A 26296-nucleotide genomic window follows, 5' to 3' on the forward strand; every position below is an offset into this window, starting at 1 on the left:
TATATAGCTTAAAAGGAATTTGAATTTAAATAACAATATAACAGGTAAGAACAAGTTCTTCATATGGGCAATATATGGAAATTCACATAAAAATAAGATGAATGTGAAAATGGTGTTTTTTAAAGTAAAGTTGAAGATAGCACCAACTCTTTAGCTCTTAGGGATTAGTTTTCAGCAAGTATTTATTCATTTGTAAACAGGTGGTTATAATATCAATCTTAAGGGCCGGCCCATTGCTCACTCAGGAGAGTGCAGTGCTGATAACACCAAGGCCATGGGTTCGGATCCTATATATATAGGGATGGCCGGTTTGCTCACTGGCCGAGTGTGGTGCTGATAACACCGAGCCAAGGGTTAAGAACCCCTTATCAGTTACTTTAAAAAAAAAAAAAATAATAATAATATCAACCTTAATGTGCGTCTGTAGTGGATGAAGAAAGAACAGTCATGTTCAGAAGCAGAGGCTATAATGAAGTGGTATATATAGCACTGGTGTTTATCAAATGTGGAGAGTAGTCTTCAGTTTGCTTGTTCTCAAAGGTTCAGTTGTGCGTACTTTGAAAACCTGGTCTTTGCAGATTGAACAAGAAAAATTGGCATCTATGAAAAAGCAAGATGAAGACAAAGATAAGAGGGATAAGGATGAAAAAGAAAGCAGCAGAGAAAAAAGAGAGAGGTCCCGAAGCCCAAGAAGGTACTATATAGCAGATGCATACCTGATGTTTTATTACTGCTTTCAGTAATAAGAAATTCTGTGTGTAGAAATTTCCACAATTAGGGCCAGCCCATGGCTCACTCGGGAGAGTGCGGTGCTGATGACACCAAGGCCATGGGTTCGGATCCTATATAGGGGTGGCCGGTTCACTCACTGGCTGAGTATGGTGCTAACAGCGCCAAGCCAAGGGTTAAGATCCCCTTACTGGTCATCTTTTTTAAAAAATTTTTTTCCCACAATTAAAAAGGAACCTAGGAACACTATTCAGGGAATTTCTTTCATCATACCATTTTCATGATGTATGGCTTGCCTCTGGACTAAAGAAATCTTTCATCTTCTCTTGATGTAGATCATTTGACTATAGATTATCTCTAAAATATTGGTGAGTTATCTAACTCTTAATTCCTAAATCAGTATCTAGACTTTTCTTGCATATTGCTTGAGTTTAAATATAATATTTAATTTGAGTTATTTTTTAATGTTTTCTGGACTCATTCTTTTTTTCTTTCCATTTCCTTTTTATTAGAAATTTGTGCTCAATTAGCCGTTCAATAATACTTACCTAATTCCCTGTTATGCTTTTCTTAGATGGTTGTACTGAACCCAAACTTCAGATCATTTATTTGTTTTCTTCCTTCCAATGAGAATATTGTTAGGTTCACATTTTTAAATGCACGACTCAGCTTCTACTATATTTGTGGTAAAAGGTGAGAATTTCATTAGGTTTTTCATTTTTAGGGTTCTGCTTATTTCTTTCATAAATGTTGGAATTAGTAAAGGGAGGAAGTAATTTCTGTCTCTTATTTATATATTTGATACTAAAATTGTCTTATAGAAGCAGCACTTCTTCCAGAGTTAAGCACAAATCATCGTGGTAACTGCTTGACTATTGATGAAATAGGTCTGCTGTTTTCCTTCACTATGAATAAGGAAAAACCTTCAAGTTAGGCAGACTACTATTAAAAAGGAAGAGGTGGCTTCTCTCTCAAAAATGTTTTCATATGTAAATTTGATGTATTTCTCTTCTCTTATGAAGAACCTATGGCCTTAATTGCACTAATCATTGTTCTGACATACTGGGGCTCTGCCTAATGGACTCTGGTGTGATCTGTCTGCATCTAAATATATTTTGTTGGGTTTGATATATTGTTAGGAAATATCACTTTACTTTTAAAAGCATACTCTTTTTCTCTGAAAAGTTGGTCTTTGAATGATCTCTGGAAATGATTAAGAAACTAAATCAGGAGTCTTAAGTCAGTGCCTTCCTCCCTTATAACTGAAAATGCTTGAGAATGTTATCTTTGCTTGCCTTTCTGGATTTCTCTTGGCCCTTTCCCTATCAAGTAGATGAGGTAGGATATCTTACTTCCACAGGGAAACATCTCATATAAACGACAGGTGGTATAACTGAAAAGCTTAATCCTCATGTCTCCCTTTGACCCTCTCCCCCAAACCACGTTATTCAAAAACCTGAAAAAAGTTGCTTTCATCCTAGACGCAAATCCAGATCTCCTTCCCCTAGAAGACGATCTTCCCCTGTCAGGAGAGAGAGAAAGCGCAGTCATTCTCGATCTCCCCGTCACAGAACCAAGAGCCGGAGTCCTTCCCCTGCTCCTGAAAAGAAGGAAAAAACTCCTGAGCTCCCAGAACCTTCAGCAAAAGTAAAAGAACCTTCAGTACAAGAAGCCACTTCTACTAGGCAAGTACACAAAAAAGTGTAAGTTAATCACAATTTTAGGCTGTTAATAGTGACTACAAATATGAAATCTCTTGAGTTAAAGACTTAGAATTATTTTCCTCTTAGATTTTTAAAATCAGCTTGTTGAAAAGAAATTGAAATTGTATAGGAGATTATAGGTATCCACAGCTGGTTGAATCCACAGATGTGGATCCCCCACAGATATGGAGTGTTGACTATACTGTAACTTGCTTTTTTTCTAAGTGTATTTTGGACAACTTTTAAAAATATGTGGTTAAAAAGATATATGTAGTTAGAATTGTTAATTGCTTACTAGAGTTCAATGATATGTATGCATCTTTTGGAACGAGAGAGAATTTTTCATGGATTTTGAAAACTTTTTTATAAAGAGAAATACTTTATTACATTATTGTATTATGACTCAGGGATCTGAGTAGAAGAGGAAAAAATAAAAGGTTTTGTTTCCATAGTGACATCTTGAAAGTTCCCAAGCCTGAACCTGTACTAGAGCCTAAAGAACCTTCTCCAGAAAAAAATTCCAAAAAAGAAAAGGAAAAGGAGAAGACCCGACCAAGATCTCGGTCACGTTCCAAATCAAGATCCCGGACACGGTCTCGCTCTCCTTCTCATGCTCGACCTAGACGACGCCATAGATCCCGATCAAGGTGAGTTGTAGCTTTAAGATCAGCCTAGATCTTAGGTTTTATGTATTACTCTTGCATGTAGAATCAGGTAAATAATTTCAAAGCAGTAGAAAATGTTTAATACAAATGTTAATCTTTGGATTTACATAGAGAATTTGAGGACTCTTTTACTTTCTGTGTATCATACAAATCTCTATGTAAATAGAATATTGTGACCCTTGAACTTCCTTTTTAAAAGGTTATTGTTAAGAAAACTAAGTCAAGAAATTCCTTAATCCTGATTTATTCAGGTTCTAATTCTGTTTGTTATGACAGATCATACTCACCTAGAAGGCGGCCAAGCCCAAGAAGGCGACCATCTCCTCGAAGAAGATCTCCACCAAGACGAATGCCTCCTCCACCAAGGCATAGAAGGAGTAGATCTCCAGTAAGACGGTGAGATTTTTCTTTTTTTTAATTTGGAAGAGTCAGATGTTTGACACTTTAGGATAATCTTTGTTTTGGGATAATTTTAGGATAATCTTTAGTGTCCCTCTGGAAGAAAGAATTCATAAGTCATATCATATAATGTATTCCAAGAGCCTATTTCTTTTGAAGTATAATGCTGTTGTTTGTGCTATGAAAAATATCTAGTCGAGTGCTGGGGAAGAAAAAAAAAAGGAAATCAGCATTTTATTGATACTTTGTGTTAACTTTAACTCTTTAAGACCTCAACAAGAAATCCTACCAAGTAAGAGAATTGGCCACCTTTGGCTTTTATCACTGGCTTCTAAAAAGTAGCTGACTGTAGGGCCAGTAAGCTCCTTTTATTGCTATTAAAATAATTTATTTGCTATTTTACTTTTTAATGTATTTTTTTCTCATTGTAGAAGTAATGGGGCTTATGATAAACAGTTCAAATAGAAATAACATAAATTGACAGTCCCCCCCAATCCCGTGCCATAGGTATAACTATTACTAGTTTGGTGTCCAGTCATATTTGAGATTAGTCATAAATCTAACCCTGGTAATACTGATGTTCATTTTCTTAAATCTTTCTAAAATGAGCATAAGGTAAAGTGTTTGAATCTTGGATATATCACTTTTAACAAAAAGATTGGAGCTAAATCTGCCCAAAGTAGAGGCCTGGTGCATTGGTAGCAGTTTTTGTTCCTTCCTGACAATACATTTTGCTTATTTTTGGAAGAAACTGATGATTAAATTTCAGGTTATACTTTGGACAGAATTTTTTTGTGTTTGGGTCTTTAAGGTGTTTTCAGGAAATCAGATCAACTTTTAAATAGATTAAGACGTAGAAACATAAAATAAGCTCTAAAGTTTTCTTTCTACAGTCAGGTTTTTCAGTCTCATGCTTTTAAAAAAAATACTATTTTTCTTTGGGGAGGGCTTGTCAAGTTATATTGAGCTATTTTCATCATTAAAAATTATAGAATTAATGTTACTACTGACAGATGAGACTAAGAGTGTAAATGGTCAGTCAATTCAGACACCACAGTTATCTAAAATTGATTATTCCTCCTTAGGAGAAAAGTAATACTGGTGCTTTCTGGTACAAGATTAGTGGAAACAGCTATTTCTTATACTGGAGTTTTGCAAACAGCATGTTTTAAATTGTGCTTACTAAGCCATTTCGCAGTCAAAATATTTTGCAGATTGTGTAAGATTCCCTTTCAGCCAGTTTTTATCTCACACTTAAGGTAGGGTTTCTTTTTTTCAGGTTCTCAGGAATTCTTCCGTCAAAGGTGAATTCTGCAGGTACACATAATTGCAACAGAACTTACCACAAAATTTGCCGCAGAATTCGAGAGACCCCTGCTTCTAAGTTTATGTAGCTAAATGAATTCCTAATCTTGCACTTCTTTTTTTTAATGCAACATAAAGGTTGCTCAACATTGTGGTATTCAATGAAAAATACTTTGCCACCCAAACTTTATATGCAAACTCCAAAACACCAATATAATTCTTAGGAAGAAAGAGACTGTTTAGTCATTGTATTACAGCACTCAACTTGACAAGTTTTATAACTGCAGAGATAACTAAAACAGCAGCATTTATCAGAATAAGTTACTTATATTTAGTCTCAGAACTAGCTGTTTCCTATCCTAGGTTATGGTTTTGTTTCCCATTTTCTTTGGAATCATTTACGTGCTTAGCTACATAAACTCAAAAGTTGGAAAAAAGAAATAGCTGTATTTTTGTGTAAATTGTATACACCTGTAAGGTCATTCTTTATAAGTTTGCAGTTAGTGAACATGAATACTTTATTCCGCAGAAGAAGGCGTTCATCAGCATCCTTGTCTGGGAGTAGCTCATCGTCCTCTTCATCTCGTTCCCGGTCACCACCAAAGAAGCCTCCCAAGAGGACATCCAGCCCCCCTCGAAAAACTCGTAGGTTGTCTCCTTCAGCGAGTCCTCCAAGGCGAAGGCACAGGCCAACACCTCCAGCAACTCCACCACCAAAAACTCGTCATTCCCCAACACCCCAGCAATCAAACCGCACAAGAAAAAGTCGTGTTTCTGTGTCTCCAGGGAGAACTTCAGGTAAAGGTAAAAATCAAACACATAAAAATTATGTTCTCTCTTTGGCTACAGAAAACATAGTTGTTGCCCCTTGCCCATCCTCAAAATAATGGAGTAGCTGGGTAATATTTGTATGTGAGATTCTTTGTAAATTTGCTTATAGGCTTACCGTTTCTGCTTTAAATTCTTGGGGTTTGTTGAAGTGGTTTACATGTAAACGCATTTTGTTTTTAGCAATGCCCTCTGGCATTAAGCAGGTGGAATGATATATTACACCGAGGGCTATTTGAATTGGGGTTACTTAATGAAGTTTGTCTCATCGTAATAAGGGATCATTTTATTACTATGAGACCAGTTAACTTTTTTCTTTCTGAAGATGTTTTGTTTGATATTTTATTTGAGGACTTCATATTCTGTTTTAATTCTTTCTTGGCCACATTGTGCTCTCGAGGGAAGGACATGGTGTCCTCTTAAAAGCTGATTTGTTTTTTTAATTTAGGCTCTAGGCAGGGTTCTTCTGAGTGTTGTCCTTGCTTTATTCTGCAGATTGATTTCTGAGGAATTTATGATCTGTGCTCCTGCCAGGCAAGTAGAATGCTATGTTAGTTTGAGTGAAGGTTGTGGTCTATTGGGGTTTGTTCTTTTAGCATTAAACACACACATAGAAAACTATGGGATCCATTTGATTGGGGCCTCTGGTGCTTAGGGCTGGAATGATACAGACAGCCTAAAAGGTGAGTAGTAGGGGAGGGGGAAGGCCTTAAAAGCTGCCATAGCAGTTGGATTTTAAGGAGCATTCTGTAGGTTAACATATGTTGGGGTTGAAAATTTCAGGTTAGAAACAAATGGGGTGGGCAAAATTTCCGCTATATATTTTAGTGAGCTTGATGAGACCAGGATTTTTAATCAGCCACCCTGCTGCTATGTCTCCTCACCCCTCTAAACCTTGCAATGTGGTGGTATATAGAAAAACAAATTTTGCTTTATTTTTTTTATTTTTTATTTATTTATTTTTTTGTTCTCTGTTACAGTGAGACATAGATAACCTATTAGAATGAAAGGAGACCAGCAGATAATGGTAATCTGTAAAAAATAATGTGTAGATTATTTTCTGAATTTTAATATCAAGTTAATTTGGTGATACATAATTAAATAAGATGTCATTTTTGTTGCATTAGCTCTTTAGACCTGAACAGGCAGCTGGGTAAGAATAGAGAAAACTTAACTGTTCCAGGTTGAGACTTAAGTATGGGAAGGGGCCTTCAGTCCATCCATGGTTTCTCCTCACTGTCCAAATCTGATGCCCATTGCCTTGAGCTATTTTTGTCTTTTCCTGTGAAGTTTGCACTTAGTGACTCTTTCTTTTGTTTGGAGCCAGAAAGCTCTCTAGCAAAAAAGTATTTTTAATGTTCCCACCTGTTACTTTGCAAAAACACACCAATTTATTATTTTTCTACTTACATCATATAGCCAAAGAGTTATTAAAAAAGTACCTGAACAGAAGGACTAAAAATCTTGTTGAAATTCATCATTAAGAATTATTAGTTACCTTTTTAAAAGAGTCTGCACAGGTGCCAACCTCTTGTGTTTTTGTATATGTTTTTGCAAACGACACAGTGGATATGTACATAGGAGAGAAACAAGTTACGGTAGAAGGACTTCCATGACCAAACAAAACGCAACCAGAGAGAGACAATGTGGGCACATTGGTTATGGGAGGGAATGGGGATAGCGAAAGTGTATTTAAAACGTATGTCGTGTGTCCACTGAAGCTGTATGTCGATTTGAGCTACTTGGAACTAACCCTTTATATTAAAATGATCCCAGCTCTCTATGATGAAATTTCAGAGCTAGAAAAGACTTTAACAATTATCACCAACAAACAGGTTCTCAGGTAAAGTGAATTTGGTCAAGGTCAACCAGCCAGGAATAGAATTTAAAGAGTTCTCATTCCTGGTTAAATAACGTATGTATACACCTTGCTCAACTTTCCTACCCTGAAATACCTCTGACTGTTCAGGGAGGGCAGTGGAGGGCAGGCTGAAATTCTTTAGCTTCTGTACCTGGTAGTATTTCAGAAATTTCTTTAAGGTCTCTGTGGCTAATAAGAGTAGTGACATCATTGAAATGGAATAGATTTCACATTTGTATTTCTTGTAGTAGTCACTAATCGGGGCTTTAGGGCTCTCCTGTTGATAGTGGGCACATGGAGTGGGAAGGAGGGAGGCAAGAAAAGTGTTTCAGGGGAACTTGGGTAAATTATTTGGAGTACAATATACAGGCTTATCTAAAGGGTCTTAGGGAAACATTTTGTAATCAATAGCATGTTATAAGTTAAATTGGCATTATCTTAGTACATGAAATGGTGCTTAATTTTAAATCAGTGCCACATTCAATGAAGTATGTTGACAGGATCTATACCTATGGCGGTGGTAGTAATTTTGAGTTTATTTAGATCAACTTAGCCATGTAAATTGTGCTTTGTACATACTTAATGATTATTTTACAATTTCTGGTCTTAGAGTGACTTATCTCTACAAATAATGTTTTGGGCAAGTTGGAGAGAGTTAATACGATGATTAAGTAAATTCAAAATTCTGGTTTTAGAGTTGCCTTCTTAGATTTATGGCTTCATGCTAGAACAATTTTGCTCCTTGAATACTTAAAACACTATTAACATAACACAATAATTCAATCATATTAAATCAGGGTAGGAGTATATCATGAATACTTGTCTGATAGTGTAAACATATTAATAGTTGAAGATTGTTTTAGCTAAATCATTAAGAGATTGAATTAGTATAAAACTCCAAATGTGTATTTCCATTGGGGGAATAAAAAGTAAATAATGTTGCAGTTCAGTTGTATTATTTACTAAGTAGTCATTTGCCAACTATCTTGCAGGTGTAACCACATTTTTGATGTTTCTTAGGGGAAAATGCATTCTCACATCCAAATAGCCAGCTTCCAAACTAAGTTTTGGACCGCAGTTCTCTGAGGTGGTAACTTGGGCATGTGGTTTACAGATAACCAGATGCCTATCGTATTTTTTTAAGAATTGAGGATTAACTGATACTTAAAAATGGAAAATACTGACTAGAAAAATAGCTTTAGAGTTAAAAAAAATTCAAAACATTTCTATTTCATTTCTTTGAAATAAATTTTAAATACACTTTTGCTATCACCATTCCTTCCCATAATTCTTGATACCTAATTAGGTGCTAACCATTCTTAACCTAATCCAATGGTTGGTCCAAATGACTTATTAGGGAGAATCATCAAAATTCTGGTCTATTTTGACTACTTTAGCAGAGATGAGATTGCTGTGTTAGATCACTAGTCCTCCAGTCCTCTAAGTTACTGCTCCTTGGAATAAACCATTGCAGAATTCTGAATACGAATGTGAAAAGAGATATATCTGCATTCTGGGTTAAACATCCCATGGTAATTGCTTTAATCACACAAAACAGATATAAGAATCCTGAGGGGATCAAATTGTCTGTTGGTTTACTCCTTAGATTTTCTCAAATGGTGTTTCAGGTTAATCCACGGTAAGAGTGATGATTATATCTGTATATACTTGAGATTTTAATTGCAGCAGTGGATGGATATTGCAGGTTGAGTATCGCTTATCTGAAATGCTTTAGAACAGTAGTATTTCAGATTTTTTCAGATTTTGTAATATTTGCATTATGCTTACCAGTTGAGCATACCAAATCCAAAGTCTGAAATGCTCCAGTGAGCATTACTTTTGAGCATCATGTTGGCCCTCAAAAAGTTCTCAAAAAGGATTTTGGATTTGGGATGTTCCGCCTGTATAAGCAGAGATAGTAGTTATTGGGAATCAAGGTCCACGCTGTGAAAATAGTCTTGGGTTCAGATCCTAGCTCACTTAAATTGTCTGTACGACTGTGGTGAAGTTACTGAACTTTTTAAGCCTCAGATTTCTCATAAAATGAGGGAGAAGGGAATGTGATACTAACAACAGTCCTTAACAATAGTCTGTATAATACAGCAAGCTTACAAAAGGTAGTTGCTATAATGTTTTCCATACAGTTGGTAAAAAATAAATTGGATAATTCATAAGATACCTACCACTCTCTCCACCTACCTTAGGTATAGAGCTGTCTTTTTTTCTTTTTCTTTTTTAACACTTCAGAAAAAATTCTCCAATCTTAGTATTTAATAATTTTTACCATTGTGATTGTCTACATCTTTTGCATAGGTAGCTTAAGTCACTCATGTTGTTGTAAAGATTATGTTCTACATGAAGATCCTTCAGCCTCTTGGGTAGCCAATCATTCCTCTTTCCCAGACCAAATAACCTTTTTCTGTGAAAGTTTCATTACATCTTATTTCTTAATCATTTATCATCTTTATTAGTTTTCTGAATCCATCTATAGTGGTTGCTTGAAAGCTTTTATATAAAGTTGGTGTGGTTTTCAAAGTTGGGTAGGGGTGTGTGTATGTGTTTTAGGTTACGGGGCTCAAGTAGCCCACACAGGTGGAGGTTTACTTTACTGAGCTGAATGTTATACATAGTGTAAAGCTTATTCTGGTCAGTAACAGCACCCAATTTGTTTTAACTGTTGATTCTCTTTGGAGAATCTCAAGATTTGGAAATCATTGTGTAACTTTTTGAGGCTTTTCACTAAATATTTTAAAATGCTTACTTCAACTCCAGATAATGTTCAGATGACAACAAGGTCATAGAAGAATTTTAAAATTCTTAGTAAGTTCTTTTTGAGAATAATCATGTATTTTTGTAGTAAGAAGGAGGCATCTTGTGTTGCCTTTTTTTTTTTGGCATGTGAGGGTATTTCAAGAAATTTGTGGAAAAAATAGGATTAAAAGATATAATATGAATCTTTCTATGAACTTTCTGAAGTACTCTCATATAATTTTTTTTTCCCCGTTATTCTTTTTTAGTGACAAAACATAAAGGTACTGAGAAAAGAGAGTCCCCTTCACCAGCACCGAAGCCTAGAAAAGTAGAGTTATCTGAATCGGGTAAGTTTTGTTTTTGTTTCTTTAAAGCTGGTTTTGGTTTTTTGCATATTTAGTTATCCCCTCTGGTTGAAGATTAATTATATCGGCTATGGCTTAGTGGGTAAGAACTAAGACTCTGAGGTCAGACAGATCTCGTTGGAATCCGCAGCTTCCACATTTAACCACTTTTTGTTTGTTTTAATTTATCTGAGCCTCATTTCTTTTATCTCTGAAGTGGGGGTAATAGAGTTTGTTTTTTTGTTTTTTGGCAGCTGGCCGATATGGGGATCTGAACACTTGACATTGGTGTTACAACACCACATACTAACTAACTAAGCTAATTGACTGAAATAATGTTTATAGTGCTTGGCACCCAGCCTGACCTATAATAAATAAATACCTAAATAAGTTTATTTGGTTACTTTTAGTGAAGATAGTGTAAATCAGCATTTAAATTGGCATTTTAAGCTCCTCTTTTGTAAAAAATATAGTTGTATTGCTTGGCCCAATCAGATAAAGGTTTGAGAGACTATTTTCCTATTCACATATGTCAAATGTTTTGTATACATAACTAAAGAAACACTTTCTAAATGCATCTATCTTTCAGAAGAAGATAAAGGTGGCAAAATGGCTGCAGCAGATTCTGTACAGCAGAGACGTCAGTACAGACGACAAAACCAGCAGTCTTCATCTGGTATGGATACTGGTTAAATTTTTTTCTACCTGCATTTCCTGATTTTAAAAAATGCTTAAGATATAAATATCTTCAGTGCGTAGTGAGTATACCTAAGAGAAATAATATATTTTTGTCTACATAGAAATCTGTTGGAGTGGGGTGGGGAAAGGTTGTTACTTTTTTTTAAGTCCCTTTTTTAAAAAATTATTTTTGTTTGTTTTGGTGCCTGGCTGGTACAGGGATCGTAACCTTTGACCTTATTAGTGCTGCAATACTGTTCTCTAACCAACTGAGCTCCCCGGCCAGTCCTAAGTCCCTTTTTCTTTTTTAAAAGATGACCGGTAAGGGGATCTTAAACCTTGACTTGGTGTTGTCAGCACCAGGCTCTCCCAAGTGAGCCAACTTGCCATCCCCATATAGGGATCCGAACCTGTGGCTTTGGTGTTATCAACACCACACTCTCCCAAGTGAGCCACGGACTGGCCCCTGTAAGTCCCTTTCTTAAAACTTAATTTTCTTTTAAATTTTTATAAAAGTAATAGACCCTTTGAGTACAATAGAAAAGTATAATTCTTTTTCCAGCCCCCCAGTCTTATTCCCCAAAGCTTTTATTCAGAAATTATCTGTGCATATGTAGCCATCTGTGGTTAAAAAGTAAAGGGGGGGGGGATCCACATAACTCAAATTGTAGATGTTACCTGCTTTTTTAACTTAATATATCTAGAACATCTTTCCCTGTTAATCTTACGAATTCACCTCATTCTTTTGCTAGCTACAGCATTTTTTATTTTAGGAGTATACCATAATTTATTGAGCCAGTTGTCTATTTGATGGACATTTAGGTTGTTTCTAGTTTTTTTGTGCACTTATGCAAAAATACCTGTAATAATTAGAATTTGGATTAAATGCACTGGCCAGCTACCCCAAAAAAAGAATTTGTATTAAAGACTGTGCACAGAAACCTGGTTATTAAACCACGTGCTCTTTTTTATTTGCTTACTCGTTATTTGTGACTGAGTCTAGGTACTACCTTTGCTTTTCATTTATAAAATGGAAACCAAACCATCTCACAGTAGCATTAAATGCTTAGAGTAACAATCAAGTAATTGCTTGAGATGCTTTTTAAGCTTCACTTAATTATTTGGAAAATCACTAGACTTAAGAGACATTTGTATCATCTTGGTTGGATTGCATATCTTATTTATATAATGAATATTTATTTATGCTTGGCTTTGAAGTTATTGAGCCTATATTGATATTGCCTCTGTTCAGAAGTGATGGCTTGTGTACATGCTTGCTTACACTAGTGAATGTTCTGTCCACTTAGATTCAGAAAACTTGGATAGACTCTTAAGCACAGACCCAATGTAATTTTTTCTTTACTGTGTAATTATAGACTCAGGCTCCTCCTCCTCCTCAGAAGATGAGCGACCCAAGAGATCCCATGTGAAAAATGGTGAGGTAGGCAGGCGACGGAGACATTCCCCGTCTCGGAGTGCCTCTCCATCACCACGAAAGCGCCAAAAAGAGACTTCCCCTCGGTAACGTCTTTCCTTCAGTGGTCTTCACTGATGTTCTGTATTTGTGATATATAACTCTTAACTTTATAACTTAAAGGGTGGGCTACAATTATTTTAGAATTTGGTTAACTCCTTTATTTCAAGGACTTTGAGAAGATGGTCAGGTTTTGTTTTGTTTGCTTTTTTTTTTTTTTTTTTGCGCTTTGTTGGTGGTTATTAATATTTAGTGAGAACTGGATAAGTTTTGAACTACCATGTCATATGAGGGATCTTCAAAAAGTTCATGGAAAGAATCATCTTTTACATCCATTTATCTACAACTTTTTGAAGGGCTCTTGTATTAATACATGACTAGAAGAATAAACCAAACAGTTAAATCATAGCTTGCCTCCTGAACATCCTTGAACACTTGTGTAAATGTCTCCATTAGTGATATTTAACTCCATCAAAGTAAATAATTTAGTGAATGGAATTCTTGACATTTGTTTTTCTCCACTGCTCTCAGGATGCAGATGGGAAAGCGATGGCAATCGCCAGTGACTAAAAGGTTGGTTAGCCACTACTCTGTTAATTAGGGTTACATGTCAAAAATTTTAGTGACTTCAATCTCCTGTTAGGTGATCTTATCCCTTTTAGATATAGAGTGGCTATGGCTGTGGAGAAGTTCCTAAGTTTTCATTCAGTTTTTTTTTTTCTTTACATGTCAGGTTAATGATAGGTAGGATTGTATGTGAGATGTTCATCTTAGAACATCATTTGAATGTAGATTTTGAGTATCTGATTACCAGTCTTTTGTGGTAATTTGCATCTACTTACACCAAAGTGCACACTGTTTTAATAGTATCTGGATACTTTCCAAGAGGTAGATTAATAGCTCCTTAGATTTTGTGGGGAGAGAGTTTGTATTTGTGATGACTTTAGGGAAGGAAAGGAAAATGAGGGAGAAACTTATAAAATATTAAAAGTAAATGTAAGGCTTTGTCCCTGTTCAGTCTTTCCAGTAGTCGAAAGGTGGGTTGCATATTTTTATTGAGACTTTTATCAGTGTCTTTGTGACCATAAAACCATAACATTTTAGAGCCAAATCATACATAGCAATCTCTAATTTAGGCCTATCTCATAAGTGAGAAAACAGGCCCAGATGTGATAAAGTGAGTTTCATAGGGTCACAAAGTGACAAAGCCAGGTCTTAGGCTTGGACTGTTGACATTACGCTAGTCTATCTTAACCAGTTTTCTGCTTTTGAGGGCCCTTAGCTACCACTGAATTTTCTAACTGTTTATCCTTGCTAAACTATCCCACTATCCTCTTTATAAGTCAGTTTTTGAAGCTGTGTTGTTTTAGGTAATCTCATTAAGAGTGTTTTCTTGGAAAGGCTCTTTGTAACTAGTCAGCAGTGTTTGTCATGTAACAAAGTAGGGTATTTACATTGTGGAGGAAACTTTCTTGATAATGAAAAATAAAAACGTAAAAAAGGTAAATTTGGGTGCTAAAAGCATTCTTCTAGCTATAACTTCCTCAGGTTCCTGTGAAATCGCTAGCACAGCAACTAAACAGTTGCTTTACAGAGTTAGGTTAATAGTACAATGTCTTCTCTTTCATTTTTCCCCCATTGTGGAACTACTTACTGTTCTCCAAAGAGATTTCTCACAACAGTGAAGTCAACACTAATGTTCATTGCCCTGCTTCAGGATGTTTTTGTTTTGTTTCTCCTCATTAAAAAAGTATTTTAAGTTGTACTAGTGACATCAAGTTTTAATGCCATTAGAAATTATCATTAGCTGTCTAGGATTTAGAGATGGAGGAGAAATTATTTGGAATTGTGTTCCAGTATTGTATTTTAGGAGAGGAAATATTGCCTGGTTTTGAATCTTTTATATGTAACGTGTTCAAAGTGAAGTCTTAGTTCCCACAAAGTGTGAGCAGATTTAAATTGAAAATTAAATTTAGTAAAGAATTTCAGGATTTTCTCTGTTTAATTAACTGAACTTTCCTTCATCTCGAAAGAGAACCAAGATTTTCTTGTAAACTTAAGGAAATGCTAGATTCGCAGGCAGCATCTATCCTGTCCTAGGCAGGAAATTGAGAACTAATTACTTTGGCTACTTTGTATATGCATACTTATCCAAAAGGTAGCACACTGGCTTGGTATATATTTTAGTATTCCTGTAATATTTCTGTTGTAAGGCTGCTGTTAGTCAAGTTGATATAGTTTTATTTCTCAGGTGTACTTTATGTATTGGTAAACTCTCTAACAATTCAGAATTAAGGTTTATATGGTTCTCATCTATATCTTAACCACATTGCTCCCAAGATAGCTTTAGGAGCTCAGACAACTTTGGTCATTTGTTTTTGGGATAGTGTTTTTAGGTAACAGTATGCAATGGAGATACATTGGAAAATAAGAACAACTTAAAGGAGTGACACTCAGATATGGGTCTTAAGCCACTGGTGACTATTAACATCTTAAATTCTGTGTTAGAGACACTAAAGCAGCTGATCCTAATAAAGAATCAGAATCACCTGGAAAGCCTTTTTAAACACCTGTCTGAACCCTAGCCCAGTCCTGGTGGACATAAATCTCAGATAAGCTTCCCAGATGATTTTGATGTGCATCCCAATCAAAAAACAGCACCCAAAGGTAGTGTTTTCACATTTTTTTCACACTGTGTCTTATTTTATTTTTTAGTGTTGGCTTCCACTCAGGGTCTTGACTAATGGTCTTGACCTGAAGCTTGAAAAACACTGTTCTGAAACATGTAACGATTGCTGTCCTTGGTTAACAGTGATTGAAACTATGTCTTCTGGGTCATTTAATTATAAATGCCACTGACTCAGAATCGTCTGTAATTCTTCTTTGGTTTAGTGGTAGACGGAGGAGGAGTCCCTCCCCACCACCCACCAGAAGGCGACGTTCTCCTTCTCCGGCTCCTCCTCCTCGACGGCGCAGGTCTCCCACGCCACCACCACGACGAAGGTACTTTGTCAGATATGCTACTTGGAGCTTATTGGAGCAACTCTGAATCTTTATGAGTAAAATGTTATTAGAGTGGCATTGCTCAGCCAGTCATAAAAAAACACGTATTATGAGTCTATTTGTATGAAAAGTCTAGAACACACAAATCAGTAATAGAAAGTAGATTAGTGGTGCCTGGGGTGAGGTGGGAATGGGAGTGTAATGCTTGCACAATTATATGAATATACTAAAACCACTGAATTGTACACTTTAAGTGGGTGAATTTTACTGTATGTGAATCACATATCAACAAAGATGTTAAATAAGAGGTAGTATGACTACTTAGTGATTACAAAGAAAAGACATTAACTTTACATTAGAGAATCCTGGCAGATACCTCCTTAACTAAGTCATCCCCCGTAATTCCTATTGGCATCTTGTATTACCTGTATACCTCTGTAGTATACTTACTAAATAGGACCTTGATCTAATTATTAGGAAATAACCAAACAAAGCCAAAGTGAAGGTCTTTCTACATAGTAATTGACCAGTACTGTCAGATTGGCAGGAACTAAGGAGATCAAGGATCCTGGAATAGAAAAGGGACATATATTAGTGGAAAACTCTGGTGGTATTGATATTTTGTTAATACTGAGTACTGTGGTTAATTTTATAGTTTTGATAATTTGTATGGTTATGTAGGATATTAAAGTGGTTAAGTGGCAGATATCCACTATTTTTGTAGCTCTTCTGTAAATCTAAAGTTATTTTAAAATCAAAATGAGGGAAAAACTGTTCTAATGTTCATTAGATACATTGCCAAGCAGCGTAATGGCTGGCTCTTGAATGCCTGTTCACTCTTGAGTGCCAGACAGAGTGCTAGGTGTTTTATATACCTCTAGTCCTCAAGGTGACTATGCTTGGTGTAGGTAGTATTGTTCCTATTTTTTCAGGTGAGGAAATGGAGGGTCCCAGTTATTAATTGCCCAAGTGCAGTGATGAAACTGCACCCTACCACGTTGCCAAAAAATGGCCTGTTATAAAGCAGATTCTGGGCAGGAATTTATTTTGACCTCAAAGGGTGAAAGGTCTAAAAGCAAATTAGGCAGTTGGACCTGACTCATATATTCAAGTCTAACTCCTAAAAGGCAAGGTAGGATTGTGTAGGAATTAAGCATTAAGAAGGTGGCCAGGTTGGGCTTTCACAATGATGCATTCTGCCTAGCAGTAGTCTTCCATTGAAAAGTGGTCCTTTGAGACAGGAAATGGAAGTTTCTTTGAGATGGAGAGATTTAGGTATCTTTAAAGCTGTGCAGTGAACTCTATTAATACATTGTCCAAATGCCTATTCAGAGAGGATACCATAGGAGAGCTCTTTAAAGCACAGACATCCTAAGTGGACCATAGGCAATAGAGTTACGCTAATGCAGTTTCGTAGTTATATAATAAGTGATGTTCAGTCCTCTCAAAGCAACGCAAGATTCTCTTTTCAAAAAATGTTAAACTCATTCCATATAGATTGTGTTAAATTACTTCTGATAATTGCAAATTCCTTCCTCATTCAGAATGTCATTTTGTAGTCATCTGAGATAAATAGAAATTTTGCTAAGTGATTTTTTTTACTTTAGATGCAAAGAAAGGTATACCATGTCAGCTTATAATATACTCCCTTTGCCTAGTGCTAACTACAGTATAGCCATAAGTACTGGTTGTTTATGTGTATGTGTGTGTGTGCATTCTGTTTTCTTATTTTGTTGGGCCTTTCAGCTTAATGTTGTGTGTTTTTCCTAGGACTCCTTCTCCTCCCCCACGTCGGCGCTCACCTTCCCCAAGAAGATATTCTCCTCCAATACAGAGGAGATACTCTCCTTCTCCACCTCCAAAGAGAAGAACAGCTTCTCCCCCTCCCCCTCCTAAACGAAGGGCATCACCATCTCCACCACCAAAGCGTCGGGTCTCCCACTCTCCACCTCCCAAACAAAGAAGCTCCCCAGTCACCAAGAGACGTTCACCTTCATTATCGTCAAAGCATAGGAAAGGGTCTTCCCCAAGCCGCTCTACTCGGGAGGCCCGGTCACCACAACCAAACAAACGGCATTCGCCCTCACCACGGCCTCGAGCTCCTCAGACCTCCTCAAGTCCTCCACCTGTTCGAAGAGGAGCATCTTCATCACCCCAAAGAAGGCAGTCCCCATCTCCAAGTACTAGGCCCATTAGGAGAGTCTCCAGGACTCCGGAACCTAAAAAGATGAAAAAGTAAAAATATTTTATCCTTTTTGGTTAGGAATACTTACTTGCATAGCTCTTTATATTTGGAAGCTCTTTTTTTCACATCCTTTACTGAGAAATTATAGAAAGGAATAACCTGTGAACACACACTTTTAAGGCAAATTTTAGGCACCATTCACAGATCCTTTTCCATTTTCAGGATAGTTCCTTATGGCATAAATTAAATGCTATAGTATTTTGATTGGTTCTTGGTAGTATCAAGTTTTTAGAACGCTGTGCTTCCAAAACTAAACTCTGAAGTGATGCATAGAATATTTCTTATGTGCATCTAAGACTGATAAAAGCACTTTTAAATAAAATGTAAGGAATTGGCATTACTAATTTCATACACGTAGTATCATTAACTGAATGGTTAGAGGATTGTGGGGCTTAAGCTACTCTCTAGACTTAGCTGATATAAATTTGATATGTGTTAGTAGAATCACCTAGAAAACTTAAGTGCTATAAAATATTTGATGTTGGTGACCTGGTTGTATAATGTAGTTGGTGATTTTGTCGTAGGAAGAGATGTATGTTCTCAGTGCTAAGTGTTTTATTTTTCCCTCTGTCTAGGGCTGCCTCACCAAGCCCACAGTCTGTAAGGAGGGTCTCATCTTCCCGGTCTGTCTCTGGATCTCCTGAGCCAGCAGCTAAAAAGCCCCCAGCACCTCCATCCCCTGTCCAGTCCCAGTCTCCCTCTACAAACTGGTCACCAGCGGTACCAGTCAAAAAGGCTAAAAGCCCAACACCAAGCCCATCACCGGCAAGGGTATGTGTCTGCCTAATTTTGCACATCCTTTATAAATTTGTATGTAAGATCACTTTGAAGGAGGGAACATATCATTGGGGTATTAAAATATTGGGATTTATACTGATTTTTTCTCCTTGGTAAGTCATAAATTTGATCTTGGATAGGTTTATGTATTATATAAAAACCAGTGCTTAGATGTCCATCTTTTTAATAGGGTTAATTGAATTATTGTGCAAGCTAACTGAATGAATAGATTGGGAAGGATGTTAAGTAATTGCTTAGACATGCAAAATTTTTTTAAATTATAGAGTCAGTTATAGCAGAGCCTTTTGCATAAACTTGGTGTGTAGACATTGAAGGAGGAACAAACTTCTCCCACTCATACATGGCATTCATACAGGTGTGTGTTTAGACAATAGCTGGTACCATTTATTAAAAGCTTGCTACATGTTAGGCAAGTATTGTGAGTGATTTACAAATATTCGCGTTTAATCTTCATAAGAGCTTTATCACGTATGGATTATTATACCTATTTTAGGTAAAAAAAGGGCTCAGAAAAATTAAGCAATTTGCCTGAGGTTCTGTTCTTAGAATTTGTGAAAAATCTCTTTTGCTTTCCTTCAGTTGGACAGAATTTTAATCAGATTGATTATGTTGCTATTATTTTTCTCGATTTCTAGAATTCAGATCAAGAAGCAGGAGGAAAGAAGAAGAAGAAAAAGAAGGACAAGAAACACAAAAAGGATAAGAAACACAAGAAGCACAAAAAACACAAGAAGGAAAAGGCTGTGGCTGCAGCTGCTGCAGCTACCGTGACCCCTGTGGCCATTGCTGCTGCCACAACCACATCAGCACAGGAAGAGCCAGTTGCGGCACTAGAGCCTAAGAAGGTACTATAAACTCTACACATAGCTGTCTTACAGTATATGCAGATCGGAATCATTTGATTTTGAGAAGTAGCTGAATCATTTTTTCTAATAATTGGCTTCTCAGCTTTTACCGTATTCTGATCTGTTTCTCGGTGACCTGCGAAGAAAAGAAATTTGCCAGCAAATAACAATAAAAATAAGAGCACACACAAATGGCTGCCCAAAAGCTTAATGTAGTTTTTTTTTTTTAATAACTTCTTTGAGATAACACTTACACACCATACAGTTTACCCATTAAAGCGTACAGTTTATTGGTTTTTAGTATACTTAGTTGTGCAGCCAGCATCACAATTTGGTTCTGCTCTTTATTCGGTTTCTCCCACTATTGTGCCAAGACTTGACGATATGTCCATTCTGGTTTTTTTTTTAGGAGACAGAAAGTGAAGCTGAAGATAACCTTGATGACCTAGAAAAGCACCTGCGGGAAAAGGCCCTGAGATCGATGAGGAAGGCTCAAGTGTCCCCACAGTCTTAGGTGGAAATGTTTGTTATGATGTAAATTTTATTTGGTTTGTACGCAATTCAATTTCAAAATTGCTAAAATGTGTTTGAGCTTTAGACTATAACATTTGTTGTAATAATTGCTAGGTTGAAGTTCACCATGTAAAAAAAGGGCATGGATTTACATTGCAAAAGGTGTCCACAGTGTATTAGTGACATTCTTTCATTGACAGCTGACATAAATTCATTTAGAGTGAAATATTTTAAGCCAAAAAAAAAAAAAATCCCTTTTTTAAAAAAGGGGGTTTAAATATTGTTGGCATTCTTATCCTTTAAATGCCCCTGGCTATTCCCAGAGGTTTTTTTGGTTTTTTTTTTTTTCTTTCTTTTTTTCTTTTTTCTTTATTTTTTCTCATTTGAGTCTTAGCACCCATTTAAGTTATGCTTCTGACCTTGTATGGTTTGTAAGCTTGACCAGAAATAAGACCACTGTTGAACTACCACAAAAGTATAAATTAATAGTTTAATGCCACAATCTTTCCTGTTGCCTGTGGAGTCTCTGCTGAAATGAATCAGGATTCGAGCTCTAGGATGAGACAGAAAATGAAAGCATGGTGTTTGCCAGGACACTGTGGGTTTATATTGATGTGTAACAAGTTGATTTGGAACACTGGAATTTCATTCTATTCTGTTCTTCTGGGGTTTTTTTTTTTTTTTTTTTTTTTTTTTTTTTCTTTTGTAAAGGCAATTAACTAGTCCCAGGAAGGATCCTTCAGTTACATAAAATTTTGTTTTATGAATGTCGTGGCTTCATTCATATTTTGTCTTGTTCTTCCAATTGGTATATACAACTTTCAGAGCTCTTGTATTTGGAAGGCTGGAAGGGCCCAGAATTTGAAATAGTGTCTTGGTTTCACTTGTTTTTGTTTTTTAACTAAAGCTTATATAAAGCTTGTGGATTAAACAATAAATTTCTAAATTTAAAAATGTTTGCCACTCACTCTTGTCTCAATACTACAGGAAACCTACCTTTCTTAGAAATCTTATAGTTCCCATGTTTTCACTCCTTTGGGGGGGTGGGAGTTGGGTAGGGAAAATAAGGATAGTGAAATTAAGGTTTTACCATTTTTATTTGAGTAATTACTGTGATGAGTACTATGAAGGGGAAGTGCAGGGTGTGGCTGGAACATATGGTACAGGCACATTCCAAGAAATGAGTGAAGGCTAAGGCATGACTGGGGCGCTGTGTGTGTGTGTGTGTTTTTCTTTTTACTGCATTTATTTAGCAGGGCAAAATAAGATGAGGAAACTTGGGAATTGATAACATAGTATAGAGTAAAACAGCAACATTCATATGGAAAAAGTAAAAGGAAATTTTTGACACTAGTAATCTGAGCTGAGCATGTTGACACATGAGTAATTAATTTGGTTATAATTTCTGTCAGTTGAAGCAAAAAGAAAATGCCTGAAAGAAGAAGGTTTTTTACCTAAATGACATGGACAGTAAATATACCTTCAACAATGAGTTGTTTTTACAGGTGGGGCTCAGAGAGAGGTGCTGGACCCCCATGTGAAAGTTGTTAAATGCTTTTGTTTTGTTCTATTGTAGCCCTTTTTTTTCCCCTTTCTTGATAATTGATTTTACAAAGGAAAGTAAGCTGCCCAGAAGGCCCGGTGGGGGAGGGAGCAGGGGGCAAGGAAGATGATGCACTAGGGAAGGTGGGGCATTGTTTTTTGCCAAACCCTGGGCAGAGTGGTCTGAGTCATCTGGCACCCTCCTGAAGGGGACGCCAAAGTATCTCCCATGTGTAAGGGTCTCTGGATTTTCCCCAGTTCCTACCCTCTCCTACTTCAGTCATACTGATGGCCGAGGCAGAGAAGAACTTACAGCCCATTTCTCACTGGTGAGGAAAATTCATCTGGCTTTGCTGAGAAGGTTCTACCCTTACACTCGTAATATGTTACCTCTACCATATGCTAGGCTATCATATTTAAAAGGGCAAAAAAGCAAAATACTTGAATGAACTTGTGTTATAATATTAATATTATTGAGAGTATCTGCTTTCCAGGCTGAAGTGATTCATTCGTTATTCTGGTCCTGCTTTAGTCCTTTATAATATGTGGTGATTGTGCTTTTCAGTACAAAAAGTACATAAAAATAAAAACTCGAAAAGGCAAAAAAAAAAAAAAAAGGTTTGCGCTCACCTCCATTTTGCTAAGTTGAACGATCAGTTCTTCATCATTATTTTGTTAGACTTCTCAGCAGGATTTGGCTCAGTCATTCACTCCTTTGTTGAATCACATTCTTCACTTGTAAGAACTTGGACTCTAGGAGTTTGGTTTACCTTGTAGATGCAATAGTAGTTTTCCTCCTACCTCACTAGCTGTTCTTGAAGTGATTTAGTTTTCCTTTCTTTGTCCTTCGTGGCCTTCCCTGCACTTAGTTCCTAGTTCTTTGGTTTTAAGTGCCATCTTTATGCTGATGTATCAGATCTCTTTCCAGTCCACACATCTTCCTGAGCTGGACTCCTGGATAACAACATTTGGATATCTAAAGGCATGTTTAAACTAACATGTCCAGGACAGGATATTTTTATACCATCCTCTAATCTTCTCCTAGTCTTCTCCATTTCAGTACCTGTCACGAGCATTTATTCAAAATTAAGAAGTCGTTACTATCAGTGACAGTACTGTCCACCCCTCAATACTCATGCATGCAAATGCCATTCCATTCCCGATAGCCCAGGCCAGATCATAGCTCTGCTCAAAACCCTCAAATAGCTATCTCTCAGAATGGAACCCAAATTTCTCACTATGGCCTGCAAGACCCAGTATGATTGGACTGAATCAGCTGTGGCAACTTAATCACCACTCCTCATTGTGCTCAGGCCACACTGGCCGCCTGCGCTTTCTTAAAACCCCACAAAGTTGATTTCTTTTTCAAGGCCTTCATGCTGTGTCTGCTGTTGTTTCATCCTAGAAGGAACTCCTGATCTTATGGCTTATTTCATCAAACACTTCCCTAATTCCCTCTCCTTTTTGTTCATCTGTAGCAGTTATTCCTGAAATGATAATTTTTCATCCCTAGGAACTTGGTCTTATTCACGGCTGTGTCCCCAGTGGTACACCGTAGAAGCACGAATATTCAATAATGGATGCTTAAATAAATTTAATTGATTGTCATTGCCTCTGTATTTGCCAGACACCACTAAGACTTGAGGTAAAGCAAATGAAGAGACATGATTGCTGCCCTCAAGGAGCATTCCCCTACTGGGGACATAGACATGCAAACAATTTGCAGTGGTCAGAATATAGCTCAGAATCTGGTAGGCCAGGATTTCTACTGTAGTTTTCTACTGTGTGACTGTGGACAAGTTACTGCCATTTCCTCTTCTATGCAATGGAAGTCATCATAGAATCTACCTCAGAGTTTTTGAGGATTTCAATGTGTTGGTTAATACATATAAAGCAATTACCACAAAGAGAGTTTCCCGTTTTAGTTAACGTCACATGTATCTTTTCTAGTAATTATGGCAAATTTTAGTTTAGATGACTAAAAAGGATTTTAGATCATAGCCCTATTCAATTCAATTTTTCTCTTCTTTTTAGATATAACTGGCATACCATAAAATTCACTATTTTAAAGTGTGCAACTTGGTGGTATTTAGAGGGTATGCAACCATCACCGCTATTTCAGAACATTTTCATCACCCCAAAAAAGAAACTGTGTGCACATTAGCAGTCACTTCCAATTCCCCTGACAGGACCCCCAGCTCCAACCCTTAGCAACTACTATCTATAGATTTGCCTATTCTGGACATTTTATTGCAATCATACAATACAGAGCCTTTTGTGTCTGACTTCTTTCACCTAGCATAACGTTTTCAAGGTCCATGTTCCAACATGTATCAGTACTTCATTTCTTTTTATTGCTGAACAATATTCACTTATCTGAATATACCACATTTTGTTTATCCATTCATCCGTTGATGGTATTCAGGCTGTTTCCACTTTCCCACTATTATGAATGAAGCTGCTGTAAACATTTCCATACAAGTTTTTGCGGGCATATGTTCTCGATTCTGTTCAGTATATAATAGATCTGCAACATACCCAGCGCCACCTTAGACAAGCCCAAGTACAAAATGGTGCCGTCCGCCTTCTCCCCTCCCGCCCTTCCCTTTACAAGAAGCCTCCTGACTTAAACAGAAACCCCTTTTGCTTCTGCAAGGATGCAGTTCTCCACCCTGATCCACATTAGCATAATGACCTTCTTTGATGGTATCAGCCAGCCCTTGGCACACTATCTAAGCGCTTCCACCCCCACACCTGGTGCCATCCCCCATTTTCAGGGCAGCCCTGAGCTGTTCCCCACTTTGAGTGCAGGCCGGTAGATTCTTTTCCTTTAATAAAGCTTGAACGGTACCCAGCATCTCGGCTCACTTTCTTTCATTACGGTGATGAAACCCGGGAAGGGTTTTGGCCGACGTTGTGGATGATACCCTCTCTCTTGGGGTGATTGGCCCTTGGCTGCCCTTCCTGGACCTGCCAGAGTCGGGTACACTTGGGACTTTCTCTCCTTTTGCTGTTTCAGACCAACACATCCAACACCAGCCTCAATTAAGGGTGAGTCCGTGGGTCTGTCCTGCTTACTTCTATGGTTCCCCCGACTACTCTCTCTATGACAGGTCTCTACGAAGCCCAGGCGCCTGGCTGAGGGAACTCTTCTCGTGCCCCCCAGCTATTGAAGGACGCTTCATTAGCTGGTCGGTGGCTTTTTTTCTCTCAAAAAGAAGGTGAACAACAGAGAGGATGCTCTTTGCTGGCACTCTTCTACCAGGACTGACTGCCCTTTCTCACCCTCTACATGGGATCCTCATGATCCAAACCTCCACGCTCTATGCCCTTGGGCCGTCTCTGGCCAATTTCTTGGCCTCCAGGGAGACATTGAACCTAAACGTCCCGTTTTCCACTGTACTCCGTGCTCTATGCCTCTGGGCCACTCTACACCTCTGGGCCATCTCCTGGCCAATTTCTCAGCTTCCAGGGAGATGTTAAAACTCAAAAGCCTTGTTACAATGGATTCCAGTGGCCACAAGATGGCACTTGATTTGGATACTCACCAAAATCGCAAAAGCTGTAGAGATTCCTTGTTCAGGCCTTTTCCTATCTCTGAACATGTTCTCTCTGTCAAAACTGTCCTATGTCTCAAATTCTCCTAGCTCATGCTCAACCTCTCCTTCCAGACTCAGATCAATCTCCTGATCTGTCAGCCCTCCACATTTCTCTCTCTTCCCCACACCTGGCCTCCAGAGGCTCGTCCTCAGCCCAACTCCTCCCCTTCTCCCCTTTCGTCAGGTAATAACCCCATCTCAGCTCTGGTGTTTTATAACCCTTCCCTGAAGTGGCTGGGATGGATGGAATTGTCTGAGTCCATGAACAGGGAGCAAGTATGGATGGCAGCTCAGGTACATGCTGAAAATAATAAGCACCCTGTGGGAGCCATTGCTGTTCCTTGCATGGACCCAAATTGGGACTACCAGGCTGGCCATGGGGATTGGGATCTCTGAGATAATATGATCGCACACCTACTTCATGGCCTCCAAAAGGCTACTCACAAGTCAGTCAATTATGACAAGCTTAGAGAAATCACACAGAGATCCACTGAAAATCCCAAGAGTTCCTAACCCACTTCTCTGAGGCTTTACATGAATACACATGTATAGATCCAAACTCCCCTGCAGGCATGGCCCTCTTAAACATTCTCATTTCATTACCCAATCAGCCCCTGATATTCGAAAAAATTATAAAAGAGATCAGGCCAGATACCAGCTCCTAGCTAATGCCATCCAAGGCTCACACAGTCCAAAGCTGGCTGCCTGAAGGGGCAAGCCACCCAAGAACTGTTTCAAATGCAGTCATCCGGGCCACTCGGCAGGGGCCTGTCATAACCCATCCTCACTACAAACAGTCAGGTCACTGGGGGACTGACTGTGCCACTTGCCAGAGAGGGAGTGGCCCAGTCCCTAATCTACAGCCTTTGGCTTCACAGCCATCTCTACTGGAGGTTCTCAGCTTTGCCCAGGAGGAGGACCTACGATGCCCAGGGCCTGAGGCCCCCACGGAGATCACCACACGTGAGCACACAGTAACTCGCCTTGTACCATGTAAAACGATCTCTTTTGTCA

At 37.8% G+C, this 26296-nt stretch overlaps 1 protein-coding gene across 14 annotated transcripts in view; it reads left to right on the forward strand.

The window, feature by feature from the left end:
* Window positions 1-21095, forward strand: part of SRRM1 (serine and arginine repetitive matrix 1) — a 27259-nt gene extending 6164 nt beyond the window's left edge. For 2 of the 14 annotated variants that reach the window (XM_063104074.1, XM_063104088.1), the window contains 14 exons: window positions 579-694; window positions 2211-2414; window positions 2885-3079; window positions 3374-3493; window positions 5331-5605; window positions 10508-10588; window positions 11175-11261; window positions 12640-12784; window positions 13269-13310; window positions 15630-15740; window positions 17511-17975; window positions 18561-18756; window positions 19419-19628; window positions 20038-21095. In XM_063104074.1, coding sequence (XP_062960144.1) covers window positions 579-694; window positions 2211-2414; window positions 2885-3079; window positions 3374-3493; window positions 5331-5605; window positions 10508-10588; window positions 11175-11261; window positions 12640-12784; window positions 13269-13310; window positions 15630-15740; window positions 17511-17975; window positions 18561-18756; window positions 19419-19628; window positions 20038-20142 — 2352 coding nt within the window. In that variant the 3' untranslated portion in view covers window positions 20143-21095. The remainder of the gene's footprint in view (window positions 1-578; window positions 695-2210; window positions 2415-2884; window positions 3080-3373; window positions 3494-5330; window positions 5606-10507; window positions 10589-11174; window positions 11262-12639; window positions 12785-13268; window positions 13311-15629; window positions 15741-17510; window positions 17976-18560; window positions 18757-19418; window positions 19629-20037) is intronic. The other 12 variants (XM_063104075.1, XM_063104076.1, XM_063104077.1 and 9 more) reach the window with 12 other exon arrangements.
* Window positions 21096-26296: the final 5201 nt, after the last annotated feature.

The sequence above is a fragment of the Cynocephalus volans genome, chromosome 8 (assembly GCF_027409185.1).
Source record: "Cynocephalus volans isolate mCynVol1 chromosome 8, mCynVol1.pri, whole genome shotgun sequence".
Classification (NCBI taxonomy): domain Eukaryota; kingdom Metazoa; phylum Chordata; class Mammalia; order Dermoptera; family Cynocephalidae; genus Cynocephalus; species Cynocephalus volans.